At 38.7% G+C, this 13,232-nt stretch overlaps 1 protein-coding gene across 5 annotated transcripts in view; it reads right to left on the reverse strand.

The window, feature by feature from the left end:
• Positions 1 to 10,956, reverse strand: part of SRFBP1 (serum response factor binding protein 1) — a 77,502-nt gene extending 66,546 nt beyond the window's left edge. Inside the window, exons 1-2 of one of the 5 annotated variants that reach the window (XM_080573701.1) lie at positions 10,535 to 10,645; positions 6,755 to 6,852 (exon numbers count right to left, since the gene is read on the reverse strand). In XM_080573701.1, the coding sequence (XP_080429827.1) occupies positions 6,755 to 6,852; positions 10,535 to 10,610 (174 nt within the window). In that variant the 5' untranslated portion in view covers positions 10,611 to 10,645. Of the gene's footprint in view, positions 1 to 6,754; positions 6,853 to 10,534; positions 10,690 to 10,881 lie in introns of those variants that run through there. The other 4 variants (XM_080573702.1, XM_080573706.1, XM_080573703.1 and 1 more) reach the window with 4 other exon arrangements.
• Between the last annotated feature and the right edge of the window lie 2,276 nt (positions 10,957 to 13,232).

Raw genomic sequence — 13,232 nt, forward strand, 5'->3', positions numbered from 1 at the left:
CTTCGTCGATCTCCAGTTTTTCCATACCAAACATACCCTCCTGACACACCTCATCGCCCACCGATCATATTTGACTGATAGAATACTTGAAGTTCTATCCCTCCTCCCTTCCTTTCATCATCCTTGTTATTTCTGAACTGCTACAACAGCAAGCAATCACTTTAACAGCCTGTTGCTTTATATTCTCTGGAATTCCTACTCTATCATGCAACTAAGTGTAAGTTATGCTATCCTTCCTATGCAGCAGTCAGTCCCCCAGTGATCTTTCCCTCTGGATGAAATCCCTTATTCGTTCCTGTGAAACAGCTGCTATTCAAAAACAGTTCTTACCAGCCTCTCAAGCAAGCAGTCCACCAATTAGCACATTAGCATATCTACACAGGACCTCAGACTTTTTTCTAACGTGTTCTCATAAAACTGCAAAAAGGAATGGCTGATTCTGAAAAAGCTGAAGATAGCCTGTTATCACAGCAAAAAAAATGTAAGAAGCCATCTACTCAGTGCCTTGTAATGGGTAAAAATTTAATGGAAAATGTTCCCTTAGGTGCTTAAGGATTCAGATATTCACACCCAGCACTTACTGGCAGCTCTATGCCAATGATACACTGTAGGTACTGCTTATATAAAATCTTGTTTCTCTGTCCTGCTCAAATAATTTTTTGAAAGGGGTGGGCTTTCTTTGAACTTGAATTCAAGACAAAATAAATTTAATTTCAATATGTTTAGTTTGAAAAACTTTAAGAGTTATACCTGCTGGAAGATGTTTTGTTTTCCATTGGCCCATTTTGCATTGCTGGCTAGTTTGCATTTTCCATTGAAAGTATCAAGGTCAGAATTTAGGGAAATGACCTACAAACTCCTGAACCGCAGACCAAGAAGAAAAGAAAAATAATGAAGACAAACATAATTTTATAGCCATTTTGAAAACATGTTTGAAGGCCTTTATTTGCAACTGGCTTATTGTCATTTTAGGTATTTGGAAAAAGAGTAAGCCAAATCAGAAGATGGCACTCTTTTCCTTAAATAGCTTCCAAACAAAGAGCCATTCCAGATTCACTGCTCACCTCACTTTAACACACAATTATCCTAAGAATGGGAAACATGAAGTCCCTAACATAACTCTGAGCTCCTGCTCCTACTGGGGTACTCCTCACTCCTGCTGCAAAAAAGGATGATACATGTTTGAGATTGCATTCTTCCATAGTGTATTAATTTTAAAGACTTCTTATCTTACCAAGCTGCTAGACAAGCATATCTTAAGCTGACAGTTGTCCAATTCAACTGCTGAGAGACACTTCATATCCAGTGTTTGCATAAAAAAACATTTAAACGAGTATACTAACATATGATAAACCAGCTTCCAACACAATTGAATATATCCAATCAGATAGATTTTACACTCTAATTAGTGAATTAGAGCCCCTAACTTACCTCTGGACAGTATTAAGCTTGCTAATGATTTCAATAGAAGTTCTCTAAGAGACTTACAGAAATACTTTGCTGGACTCAATTTTGGCCTGTTTACTCATTACAGAATGAAGATGAACAGAACATTTTCATTCTAAAAACATGATAATTGATTTACATTCCAAGTAAATTTTGACTATATGCACACACATTTCATTTAGTACTAAATGCAACATGAATTCATCATTGTAACCCATCTTTGCATCAGAAATAACGTACTTGTAACTTTTCATATAAAATCAGTACAAGACTTTAAAATCCCTTTCCCTGAGATGACTTAAAGGGCAATCAGTCACTGAATTTAGTAACTGATCACTTCTGTGTCAAAACCCTAACAGAAAAACTTTTCCCTTAATTGCTCTCCACTACCAACCTCCATAGCATAAGATAAACTAAAAGAAATTTATCATTGGTAATTTATCATTAGCAATTCAAGATAAATTCACAATTGATTACTATTCTTCTTCTAGGACACTCCCCTACCCTGAAAATCTATTAGGAAAAAATACAACACCATAATATTCCCCTTTTCAATCATTTCACCCTTTCTTCTTTTTCATTTGGCAGCAAGCTTCATACCCAGTAATGCAAAGGTTGTAGAAAGATGTCTGCTATGACCGCAGTAAGCAATTCAGCACGTTTACTACAATCAAAAGGATTTCTATAAGAAATATATATATTTTAAGCATGCATATATACCTATAAATTACATCCAATAAAAGCCTACAGTGTGTACTGCAAGTATCTCACAGTTCCATTAAAAAACAAGTTACAAAGTTTCCCATGACTGTGTTTGCATGTTTTTTTCATTATTGTACACTACCACACCAAGGAACCACAGATGTTTTGTTTTATGAGAGCATCTTGCTAGCCTACGTGGCCTACCACACACACTTTATATAAACCACTTGAGTTAAGGAAAAGTTTTCATTTATGTCCCGAAGTACAGTAGTTTGATAAGGGCTGTATACAATACTGCCAGCAGAAGGAAAAAAAAAATAGGCATAGTTTGCCATGTTTAATTGATTCAGTAATCTGATGAAAGAAAATCTGTGTGAATTACTGATCAGAATTTGCTGTTAATACTAGTATAACTGATGATGTGGCAACTCTAGAAACTTTAGAAACAGCTGCTGGAACAGTTCCTAGAAAAAAAAAAAGCCACAATTCCTCAGAATTCTATCTCACAGAGTATAAGTTTGGAAATTTCACAAGCTTTCAAAAGACCTTTTCCTTAGGACATTTACATGGTCTCTAAAAGAATGTCAGTAATTTAACACTTGAACTGTTTTAAACAGAATTCAAGCCCAATGTAGCACAGTTTTTTCTCCTGCAAGAAACTGTTGTGCTTAGAATTATTTATTAGTAACACAAGTAATGCAAGAATTTTTACATGCATTTCCACAGAGCTAAAATATGACTGCTGCCAAGTATTCCAGAGTTTAAAGAGATAGTACTGTTAGCTTTCTAACTTTGCAGAGACTTGTAATTTACAGCAAAAAGTAGCAATTTGCCAATATATTGAGAAAAAAAAAAAAGATGGAATAGATTAGCTATCTGGTTTTGAATTGTGTAGATTTTGTAGATTTTTAACCCCTTTCCCCCCTTTTTTTTTTTAAAAAACTCTTGTATTTTCTTATACCTTTCCAATGAAGTTTAGTCTGATTTCAGTGACATGTAAGAGACTGTGTGATCAGCTCCAATGAAGTATTTAAGACCATGCACAGATCTTGGCAATGCCAGAATTCAGCCCACAGCTTCAATTTCTACCACAGAAGATTCCCAGACACCTGTACTTTTTTCATAAGTATCTAAGTGCAAACAGTTGATATCAAGACTAATTCTGAAGTGGTCACAGATGAACCTAAAGTTGACCTAAGTTGCCTAAGAGATATCAGATACAGCAGATAGCTCAGGGTACCAGGATGGGTGTCCACCATCAGCGAAGAGTCTGGATTTTGTAGCACTTGCCAGAATTGAAAAGGTTAAGATTACAAAATGAGTTCAAGTAGAGGGAGTCTAAGATAACTGCTTCTGCTTAAAGAGAGTGTCTTGGCCAACATGCTACTGTAATATGGTGCTGGAACAAACAAGAATCACAAGCCAAAGACAAAATATTAAAAGAGAAGTCATCTGTAGACCTGCAAGAGGAATTTCTTCAGGGTAAATAGTTCTGAGTTCCAGTATTTCCTTTGAGGGAGCTCATGTATTTTATGTTAATCGGTGGATAAGCAGCCTTTGGAGCATAGCCAAGAACTTTTCCTAAGGAAATTCTCCCACTGGTTAACTATATGACAAGGCTCCCCTCACCACGTCAAGTCTACCTTCTTTCCTCGACAGTAGCCTATTACTGTTATTTGTTAAAACTTGTGATTAGTGCTCTCTGCTGGTGATTGAGATCGCAGGATTCAACTCATCTCAGACTGAGGGATCCTATGAGCCAGCTTTTTCTCAACTACTACAACCTTTTCTAACAAAGCCACAACACTAAAATGCAGCATTTTCCTCAGCAGGCAGACACATGCCTTGAAAGAGAGCGTTGGTATTTTTGAAATACGAGCCATCAGACATCTCGTAGCTCAGTCCAATACCAGATAACTGGTCAGGCACCTCACCTCATACCCCACTCCCCCTTTAGACAACTAAAAAGTCAGCGTACAGGAATATTAAAGGAGCTCCTAGATTCACCACAGCCCAGAGGTTAGCACACAAAATGGATCTTTGGGAGCAGCTACTATATTTCAAAGAGAAGCCTGGATAACCGCATTGGGCTGGTTGCCCAGTATTTTGGACTGCTTTAAATACCATAATGCCTAACAGCACTCAGTCATTGTTATTTTGAACATTTCAGTCTAGGATTCTTTTTTATCACTGGTAAAGAAGGTCCAGGAATGCACTTAAAAACATCATAACATTCTTTAGGTAACACTAGCTATTTGGATATAACACACTAAAAAAACTTAATGCTCCCAACCAGTTTGTGCTCAAAAGTGAAAAGAGATTTAAAAAAAAAAAAAAAAAAAAAAAGCTTGAAAGAAGGCTGTGGGGAATAGAACTCCTGAAAATTACATTTCACTTTACTTATTACAGGGCTGCAACTTGTTTTAAGAGCTCTTTTGCAAGTAAGAGACAAGATATTTTTTTCCCCTTCAGATACTCTTGTTCACATTTTCCAAAGACAAACTTTTGAAAGTGTAATAGTGAAATGACATGCTTCTTCTTTTGTGAGGGTTTGTAACTACTCTCCAACGAACTCATTCTGCAAGATTACCAAGATCTAAGGACTCCTTTGGCCTTCTCTTTGAACCCTTTAGTTTTCCTGTCCCTATAACCTTGATCACTAGTTGATTTTCACAAAAGGAACAGACAACAGAACTGCACACCATACAATCACCCTGGCTATTTAGGTTTGCTGGCTGAATGCTCTCCCCAGATCTTCTGTCTATGCAGAAGCAGAAAACCACCTCAGTGAAAAGTTTATTCTGCTCAGAGAAAAGGGAGGCAGGATCTTGTGGCTGCAGTGGGTGTGAAGCAAGAAGAGTGAGAAACCCCAGCACCTGAAGCAGTGAGGCCCATGAAATCACAGCCTGAGAAAGGCACGGCTGGGGCGCGTCATATGTGACCACAATGCTACACTGAACAGCAAAGCACTTCTGAAAATGAAGACCCTTCAATGCTAAAAGATGTCCCAGTTTCTGCAGTCTGAAACATGGGGGAAAAAACTAACCAGTAAGATACTGAATTACTTGTGTAAATTGTCATCAAATACCAATGAAAACTCACAGAGGTGTATCACATCTGAGTGATGTGGCAGTCAAAATACGGAAGACTGGAAATAAGGAAACACTTAAGCAAATAAATACCAGGGAGCAGTCCTGAAGTACATTTTATCTGGAATGTCTCTCTGCAAAAATGGTGACTATTCAATGAACACAGAACTTCAAATTAATTTAATTTGAGTTTTAAAATAACATTTATAAAAGCATGCTGGACCTACTAGATCAGCAACAGAAATACACAATGTGCTAAGGGCTAGCTAGGATGCTATAGTAGTATTTTGCATTTAATACACCTACCAAAACGATAATGCATTTCTGAACTGTGCAAGTCAATTCAGCTTCAGGAGGAATGCGTGTGCCTCTCAAACTTCCCCCTCCCTGTTCTTCCTTAATTATTTCACCTGATATCCTGGTGAGAATACAACTTCTTGTTTCCACTATTACACAGAAAGTTTCATCATTGAAAGTTAAAAGAATATATTCGGCCTTATGGTTACAGGCTGATGCACAACGATGTATGAGTGAAGGTATGCCGAAGTGCAAGCTTGGTAACTGATTTTCTATTGATGTTTGTTACCTAAGCTGTGATGGACAAATGCAAAATTAGCCTAGGCTACACGAGGCAAACCGGGACCTTATATAAACATCTACAAATTTACATTTCCTTCTTGTTGTGCTGTGATAAAAGATGCAAGTTTCACAGAATTAAAGATATAACAAACTACAGTTTCAGACCACATGCCAGTCATTCTCCACAAGTTAAAGCTCCTTCCCATGGCTTTGTGTGTGATTTTTTTTCCTCATCGTTCACACTAGCTATCTTTGACTCTGCTGTACACCAGTTTAAACACTTAACCACATGTCCAGATTGCTTTCTGACCACGTCATTCGTCCACATTGCAGCCAAGTCAGGATGACAGCCCTAAACTGAAAACGTAAAAGGGCCTGAGAACTGCCATGCTGAACATCACAGCACAAGAGTTTGTGACCCAGAAAACTGCTGAATGGAACCCACCAAATGAAGCCTGATTACCAATTTCCTTACGCAGAATTCCTTTAATCTGCACTTCGGTTAGGAGACTGAAAAATTTGTGTGCGTATATATTACTCCGAAGACAGACTTTTATCTTGACTTCACCTTTCAGCAAAAAAAATGAAAACTTTGCACTGAGAATGATAAATATCATCTACAAAACACAGCTTTATAAATACAGCTCAACTTTATACTGAATCATTAAGAAGTCCACAATATTATTAATGACAGAAATTACTTTAGAGCACATAACTAATTATTAAATACAAATTTAAGAGAAAAATTTAACCAATACCAAAGTTTCCGTGACCAAACTTGGCAAATTCAATTCATATGTCCCAGAGAAACAACTCTCAGCTCTGCAAAGACTTAAATTTGCTTTCCAAAACACAATGCCTCACTAACAGTCAACTTTGGCCCTTATAGCACCATTTAGGTACATATTAGAACTACGCATTTTTAGAGGTATTCATACGTAGATCATTTGCATTGGCTTCATGGGATTTCTGCGGCTTAATTCCTTGAGGTAGTTGTAACCAACTGAATTCCAAGAAGAGACAAAAGGGCATGTCTCTGCAAGACAGAAAAACATAACACTATTTAAGAAGCATGAGTTCTGGAAAAAAAAAAAAAGGCAAATCTGACTTGGTTTCCATTCACAAGCTTCTGTTCCATGCTGTTGTATATTGCTGATCAACAAAAAAAATATTTCACACTAAGCACGTGGTCTTTCCCTTTAAACTTGCTCTTGTCCATGGCAGTTGATGATTATGTGCTGCCATCTAGCAAATGATTCCAGAAAAGTTTAGTTTATATGGTGTTTTTAATATTGCAAGATATTTTGTGACAAGATACATCAATTTCTTTTAAAAGCTTTAGAAAATAGGAAACATATAAAGCACAGAAGTATTTTTTTAAAGATTCCTTCAGCCTGTATGCCTTTAAAATTAAGCATGGGATAAGAATACAACTATGGCTTACTACAGACAAAAAATGCAAGTTATATTTTACTTTGTGCAAAAAAAAAAGTCACAACTGCTAAGAAATACTGTATTTTCCTCTTCCTTCTCAAAAACTCTGATCTTCTCTTTTCTCTTTCTGCAGCTGTTACTTCTCCCTGCCACTTACTCTACCTTAGGCACAGAAATTACAATGCAGTAGACACACAGAAATCGAATGACTGAATGTCTGAATTGAAAAAAAAAAATAATAAAAAAAATAAATCCTAACTCCTAACTTTACAGTCACAAAATAGCACTGAAACTGTACCATGTTATCTGACAGCAGCAAGCTGATAGCTTCTCAAAAAAAAAGGTCTTGCTCCTTGTGGTCAGATCTTGCCGTTTTCTGTAATTATCTAGGTATACATGCAATCAGGAAAAAAAGAGCATTTATACACTTTTGGCAGAGTATCTATTTGTTGCCCTGGAAACACTGTGACAGTTTCTGGAGCTGTTACACTGATATCACAACTGTATGTGAAAAAAATAAAACAAAGGACAAGCAGAATGTCTAAATGCATTATTCTGTGGATAGCTAAATGAACTGATTTTTCATAACCTTGTCTTATTTCACCTCATCACAATAACCACAGTTCCCGCTCATTTTCACCCAGAATCCTCATCACTCTACAAAAACTGGCAATCTGTTCATACAGTGACCAAACAGCATCACTTTTTTTTCTCCCCTCCATTTTCATTCCCTGTTAGATCAGAACAACTAGGAGCTTGCTGCTTCATGGGGATACTATTTTATGCCCAAATTATAGCTTTTAAAATACTTGAGATCTCTACACCTTTAAAAATTTTCTGAAATTAGCAAATGAACTCTAGCTGTCAGAAAGAAAGGAGACATATCAGCCTTTTACTCGTCTAATTTCCTTGGAGAGTAAGATTTCCATTATATTAATAAAATTTTAACTTTCATGTTTCTCTGTTGATAAGAGGTGGAATAATCACCCAGTTAAATGTCTGCTTTCCAATCGTGACAAAATACTTGCACACTTCACGACAACATTGGCACCTGAAGTTTGAACTTTTCATTAACAGTGCAGTTTTTTTGTTTCCACCAGAACAGTAGTACGTGATCCCTGCCACTGAATTACACTGAACCTACTCAGACATTAAGTTATTTATCTCTCTCATCCAGAAATAAACTAAATAAATATATCTTATTAACACAAAGCAGGTGGTATACAGCTCTCACCTATGCCAATATAGTTTATAGGAATGCTGTAGACAATGCATAACTAAGTTTCTGGAGATGAATAACTATTCATTTCTTTAAGTTACCATGTTTAGGTTATGTATTGAACACACAACAGGAAGTAATTAAAAGTCAATTAATATTACAAATAGTATCGATTTATGTTACTGAGAAATGTTCTTAAACTATTTCATCTTCCTGTAAATCAGTTAACAAAACACTGAACTCTATCAAAAACTATATGATTCCATCATATAGTTTATTAATTAAAAGCAGCAGTCTGCCTTAGTGAAAATTAAAACCTGGAACGTGTAAACATAATCCAACCAAGTTTACCAGGCCTTAGAGAGAACTGCTGTATATCCAGCCAGGACAAACAAATAAAGTTATCACCTGTTTGCTACTTAAAGATCTTTCTGCAATAATTAGCATGTCTATTTGATATGGCCTAATATGGGAAGAAATTTATATGATCCCTAGTATTTGTTTACTGCAGAATGCCAAAGCCACACAGCACAAAGCTGCTTTTTAATTTCAGTAAGTCTGTCACTTAGCAGATTGGAAGAATATGCCAAAAAATCCAATAGTTGAAAACACTAGGCCTTCTAAAATCATTTCTTCACTCATGCTCAAACTCTACCATGCTACCTTGATCAGAGAAAGACAAATATTTCTTAACAGCAAGACAAATTCTCTCAGAAGCATCCCAGTAACTTCAAGAAATACACAGAGGATATCTAGGGGAAGAAAACATTTGTGCCAGGTTTTATGATTCATGTTAATTAACACATCATAGAGTCACTGAGGTTGGAAAAGACCTCCAAGATCATCTTGTCCAACCATTCCCCTACCACCAATGTCACCCCCTAAACCATGTCCCTAAGCACCACATCCAACCTTTCCTTGAACACCCCCAGGGACGGTGACTCCACCACCTCCCTGGGCAACCCGTTCCAATGCCTGACTGCTCTTTCTGAGAAGAAATGTCTCCTAATTTCTTCTCAGAAAGAGTAGTCAGGCATGCTTTAAGAAAAGCACGATGCTTTAAGAAAAGGAATAGTTATAGAAATGGAAAAAATGTTTAATCTATACACTTTAGGTCTCTATCAAAAAGATGCAGTTTATTCTTCATCAGCTTGGCCTGCTGTCCTTCCTAATCAGATAGCAGCCAGGATTTCAGTCTCTACACTGTGTTATGCCTCAAATGGACCTACTTCACAGGGTGACTATCTTTTTGTCTATTGACAACTCTGACGAAAGTTCCCACCTCCAGGAATCTCTCAAAGAGCTAACTTTGAGTTTCCTCTTAGGATTGGGTGATACTTGAGCTATCAGAAATACAACCATCACTGGTGTCCTTACTGAAATCTGCCAGTCTTTTGTACACAAACTCATAATATTCTGTCTTTCTCTGAAGAACTGTTTGACCGTTCTTCATTCATGTAGTGCTGATTTTTCCATTCCTTGTTACATGGGTATCTGTTTAGTGACTGATGGAAGGAAGTTCAAGCGGCACTTCACAGTCTACGAGCAAACTCTCTGAATGAAACATGAATATGAAAGAATGAATGAAACAATCTCCCCTTTCGTTGGAGATTCATTGGCATACTTCAACGAGAAGTAAGTTACCTTCGAACATATGCTTGTTGGTAACAAGAACCAAAAGCTTATAATAAGTCAGATAGCTGCATTTTATGCAATACTGAACTACATTTTTCCTGATGAACAGGTTATTTCTCACTAAATCTTGCAGATCACCCTCTCTGAATTACTGGATGCCTAGAACATAAGACTTATTTTAAACAAATTCGGGAACAGTCAGATAACCTGCAGTTGGGGTTCTATTGAACCCAAAAAATCGCAGGTTTAACGTTCTGTGAATCATCCGGGCACTGGCACCTGCAGAAGCCGATAGAGCACACGGTCAGAGGAATCACCGGCTGTTGTTTAGGTGCTGCAGCAATAAAAGCGCAGCAGGGCGCAGTCGGGACGGGTCAGGCTGGTTACCCGCAGCGCCCTGTAACCGTTAACCCCCCCCGCCCCGCCTCACCTCGTTGTTGAGGTTCAGCACCGGGCCCATGGCGCCGGGCCCCGCGCACGCCGCCGCCAAGCGAAACCGCGCGCATGCGTCGCGCCGCGCCGCGGAGTGGGCCGCTCCGGGCTGGGAGCTCGGTGGCTGCAGGCCCGCTCTAGGCCGCGTCTCTATGGTCCCGGTCCTCCCGCACCGCCCCAGCCGCGGCGGCTTCCGGCGGCACTCCCCGCTCCGCCCCTCCCCCCAAGTACCGCTCGTACCGGCCCCCTCCTCCCCCCGCCCTTCCCTTTTTTTTTTGTTCGTAACCCATAATTATTGTTTAGTCAGTAGGCTTAAGCAAGGCTCCTCGCGTCTGTAAAAAGTACCTGTTGTTCCTCCGCTTGTCTGGCGCAGAGTTCGAAGTAACAGATCGTACCTGAAGGCATCTGGAGGAATTGTTTTAAATACCGGGGCTGCGAACCCTTTTGTTTGCGTAAATAAAGCCAGTTTCAAGGAGTCCTTGGGGTGTTCACCAGCAATTAGCTGGCCCCTGGATGGCACTGTTGTGCCTGGAATTGTGTCGCTTTGAAGTCTGAATACACGAAATCAGGCTGTTGTCCGCTGTCTGTAAGGCATTTTGCTTGCAGGTTCTAGCATTGAGATTCTGTTATATTTCTGACTGGTGTCAGCCGTCTCCTGTGAGCAAACTGCAGCCAAATCACCTTTGGCTCTAATTTTTACCAAGTCTTAACTGCAAGCAGGGTCAGGCCACGGTAGTCCTTCAAAGCCAAGTTCCACTTGGGGTGCTTCAAAAAGCGGTGCTGGTTATTTGGTAGCAGTCTGTGCTTCATTCAGATCAATAAGGTAAAGTAAACCAAAAAAAAAAAGTCAACCCAAAGTACTTTGAATGCATCCACTCATAGTGTGGCAGAGGTATCTTGTTCTGCCAACAGCTGAATTTCAGGTTAAATCTGACTGCTTTTACCCATTATGCTTTGTTGCTAACTTCAGGTAGGCTGTATTTTTGGAAAAAAAAAAAAATCTGACTTGAGCAGTTAAGTCCAGCCAATGCAAAGACAGTCAGCTATGTATGGTATTCTTTGCTATTCAGTACCAGTGATGGCAAGCAGCCATAGCGTTCCACATGAGAAGTAGATGCATTTGATCACGTCTGTGTATAAACAGTTTGGGATGAAATGCGCTCTGTACAGTCAATATGTTTTTAAAAATCAAAGAACATAATCTCATATCTAGATTAGATTTGTGTGCAGAATGTAAAATTAGAATCAGAAACTCAAGTTTGGAAAGATCTGCCAAGGAAAACGAAGGGGTACTTCCCTTTGTCATTATTTTTCATACAAAATTCTGCGTATGCCATTCTTATTTTCCTTTGTGCACCTTATCAAAGAGAAAGACAAAAGGGCACCATGGAGCCAGCTACAGTTCTCTGGCTGTAACCACTGTCGGCCTGGCCTCAGATGAATTAGAATTGTTCCCTGACTCTGCAACCTACTGGATCATTACCTCTATTTTCCTTTCCATTTCCTCTGGACACTGAAATAAGTTGCTTTGGAAGTTTCTTGCAGACCCTGATGACATGCTTCTGGCCTTTCTTCATCCAACAGTTTTGTTTTCTCATTATTCACTCAGTCGCTGATGAAAATATGTATTTTGCTTGCTTTTGCTTTCATCTTTTAAACTTCAGAGTCCTTCCAGAGTTTGGAATCGTTGTGCCTCACAGCTGGTTTGTTGGCTCTTTCTCATACTATTTTTTGACTTCAATTTATTCGAAGTTGAGATTTTCTTGTCAGCTTGTCACAGTCAGGATGCTTTGAGGCATTGTCCCATATAACGCTTCCACGCCTTGATGCTTTGTTCTCAACTTCCTTTCATCTCAGGATTTCACTCAGAAATGTTGGCAAGCTTTGTCGGTGTTTGAACACATTTCTCTGAACCATCTTCTCTGCTTTGAGAACAGCTGCATTTATGTGCACGTGGTGGGGTAGCATGTGTTTGCAGGACACGGTATGTTGCGGAACAGCACAGGGGAACAGAAGCAGTAAGCTATTTAAGGCAAAGGGGGTTTGTGGTTGGATCCATTTCCCTCCCTTTATCTGAGCACGGCTCAGGCTTATGTGGTGTGATCACCTTACAGCTACAACTGGCTATGATCACAGAGGTCATGCTTTCAGATCATAGTTTTGGAACACTTACTGAATTTTGTGATTATTAGAGACACTTTTAGTCATATGCACAGTACAGATGTGATGAAACATATATTAAGTGTATTTTATGTTGAAAAAATAAATTTTAGTTGTTTCAATAAATTTTCTGTTCATTGTTTGTGAACCAAGTCAAAAAAGTTTCACAGAATGAAAGAGTCAATGAAGTTAGCAAGACACTGAGGACCGCAAAGCCAGAAGGTGTTTGTAGCTTCCTGCATTGTATGTAGCGCATGACCTGTGTCTTTTTTTGTTGGGGTGGTGGTGTTTTTTTTTGTTTGTTTGTTTGTTTGTTTTCTAGAGGAGTTTCTTGTTACTGATACCAAAGCATCTGTTCTGGACTTGCTCCCTTTTGTTCATTGGAAATTAAGTTGTAGTAAAACTTAAAGGGTCTAAGGGTCTATCTGAGATTAGGATTCTTTTTATTTTTTTTTCTCAGCTCTTTATGTATGTGGAGTATGAGAAAACCTTAATATCACACAACAAGCAACTGGAATATCCAGGTATGAACTACT

This window comes from Anser brachyrhynchus (assembly GCF_964034855.1).
Source record: "Anser brachyrhynchus genome assembly, chromosome: Z".
Taxonomy (NCBI): domain Eukaryota; kingdom Metazoa; phylum Chordata; class Aves; order Anseriformes; family Anatidae; genus Anser; species Anser brachyrhynchus.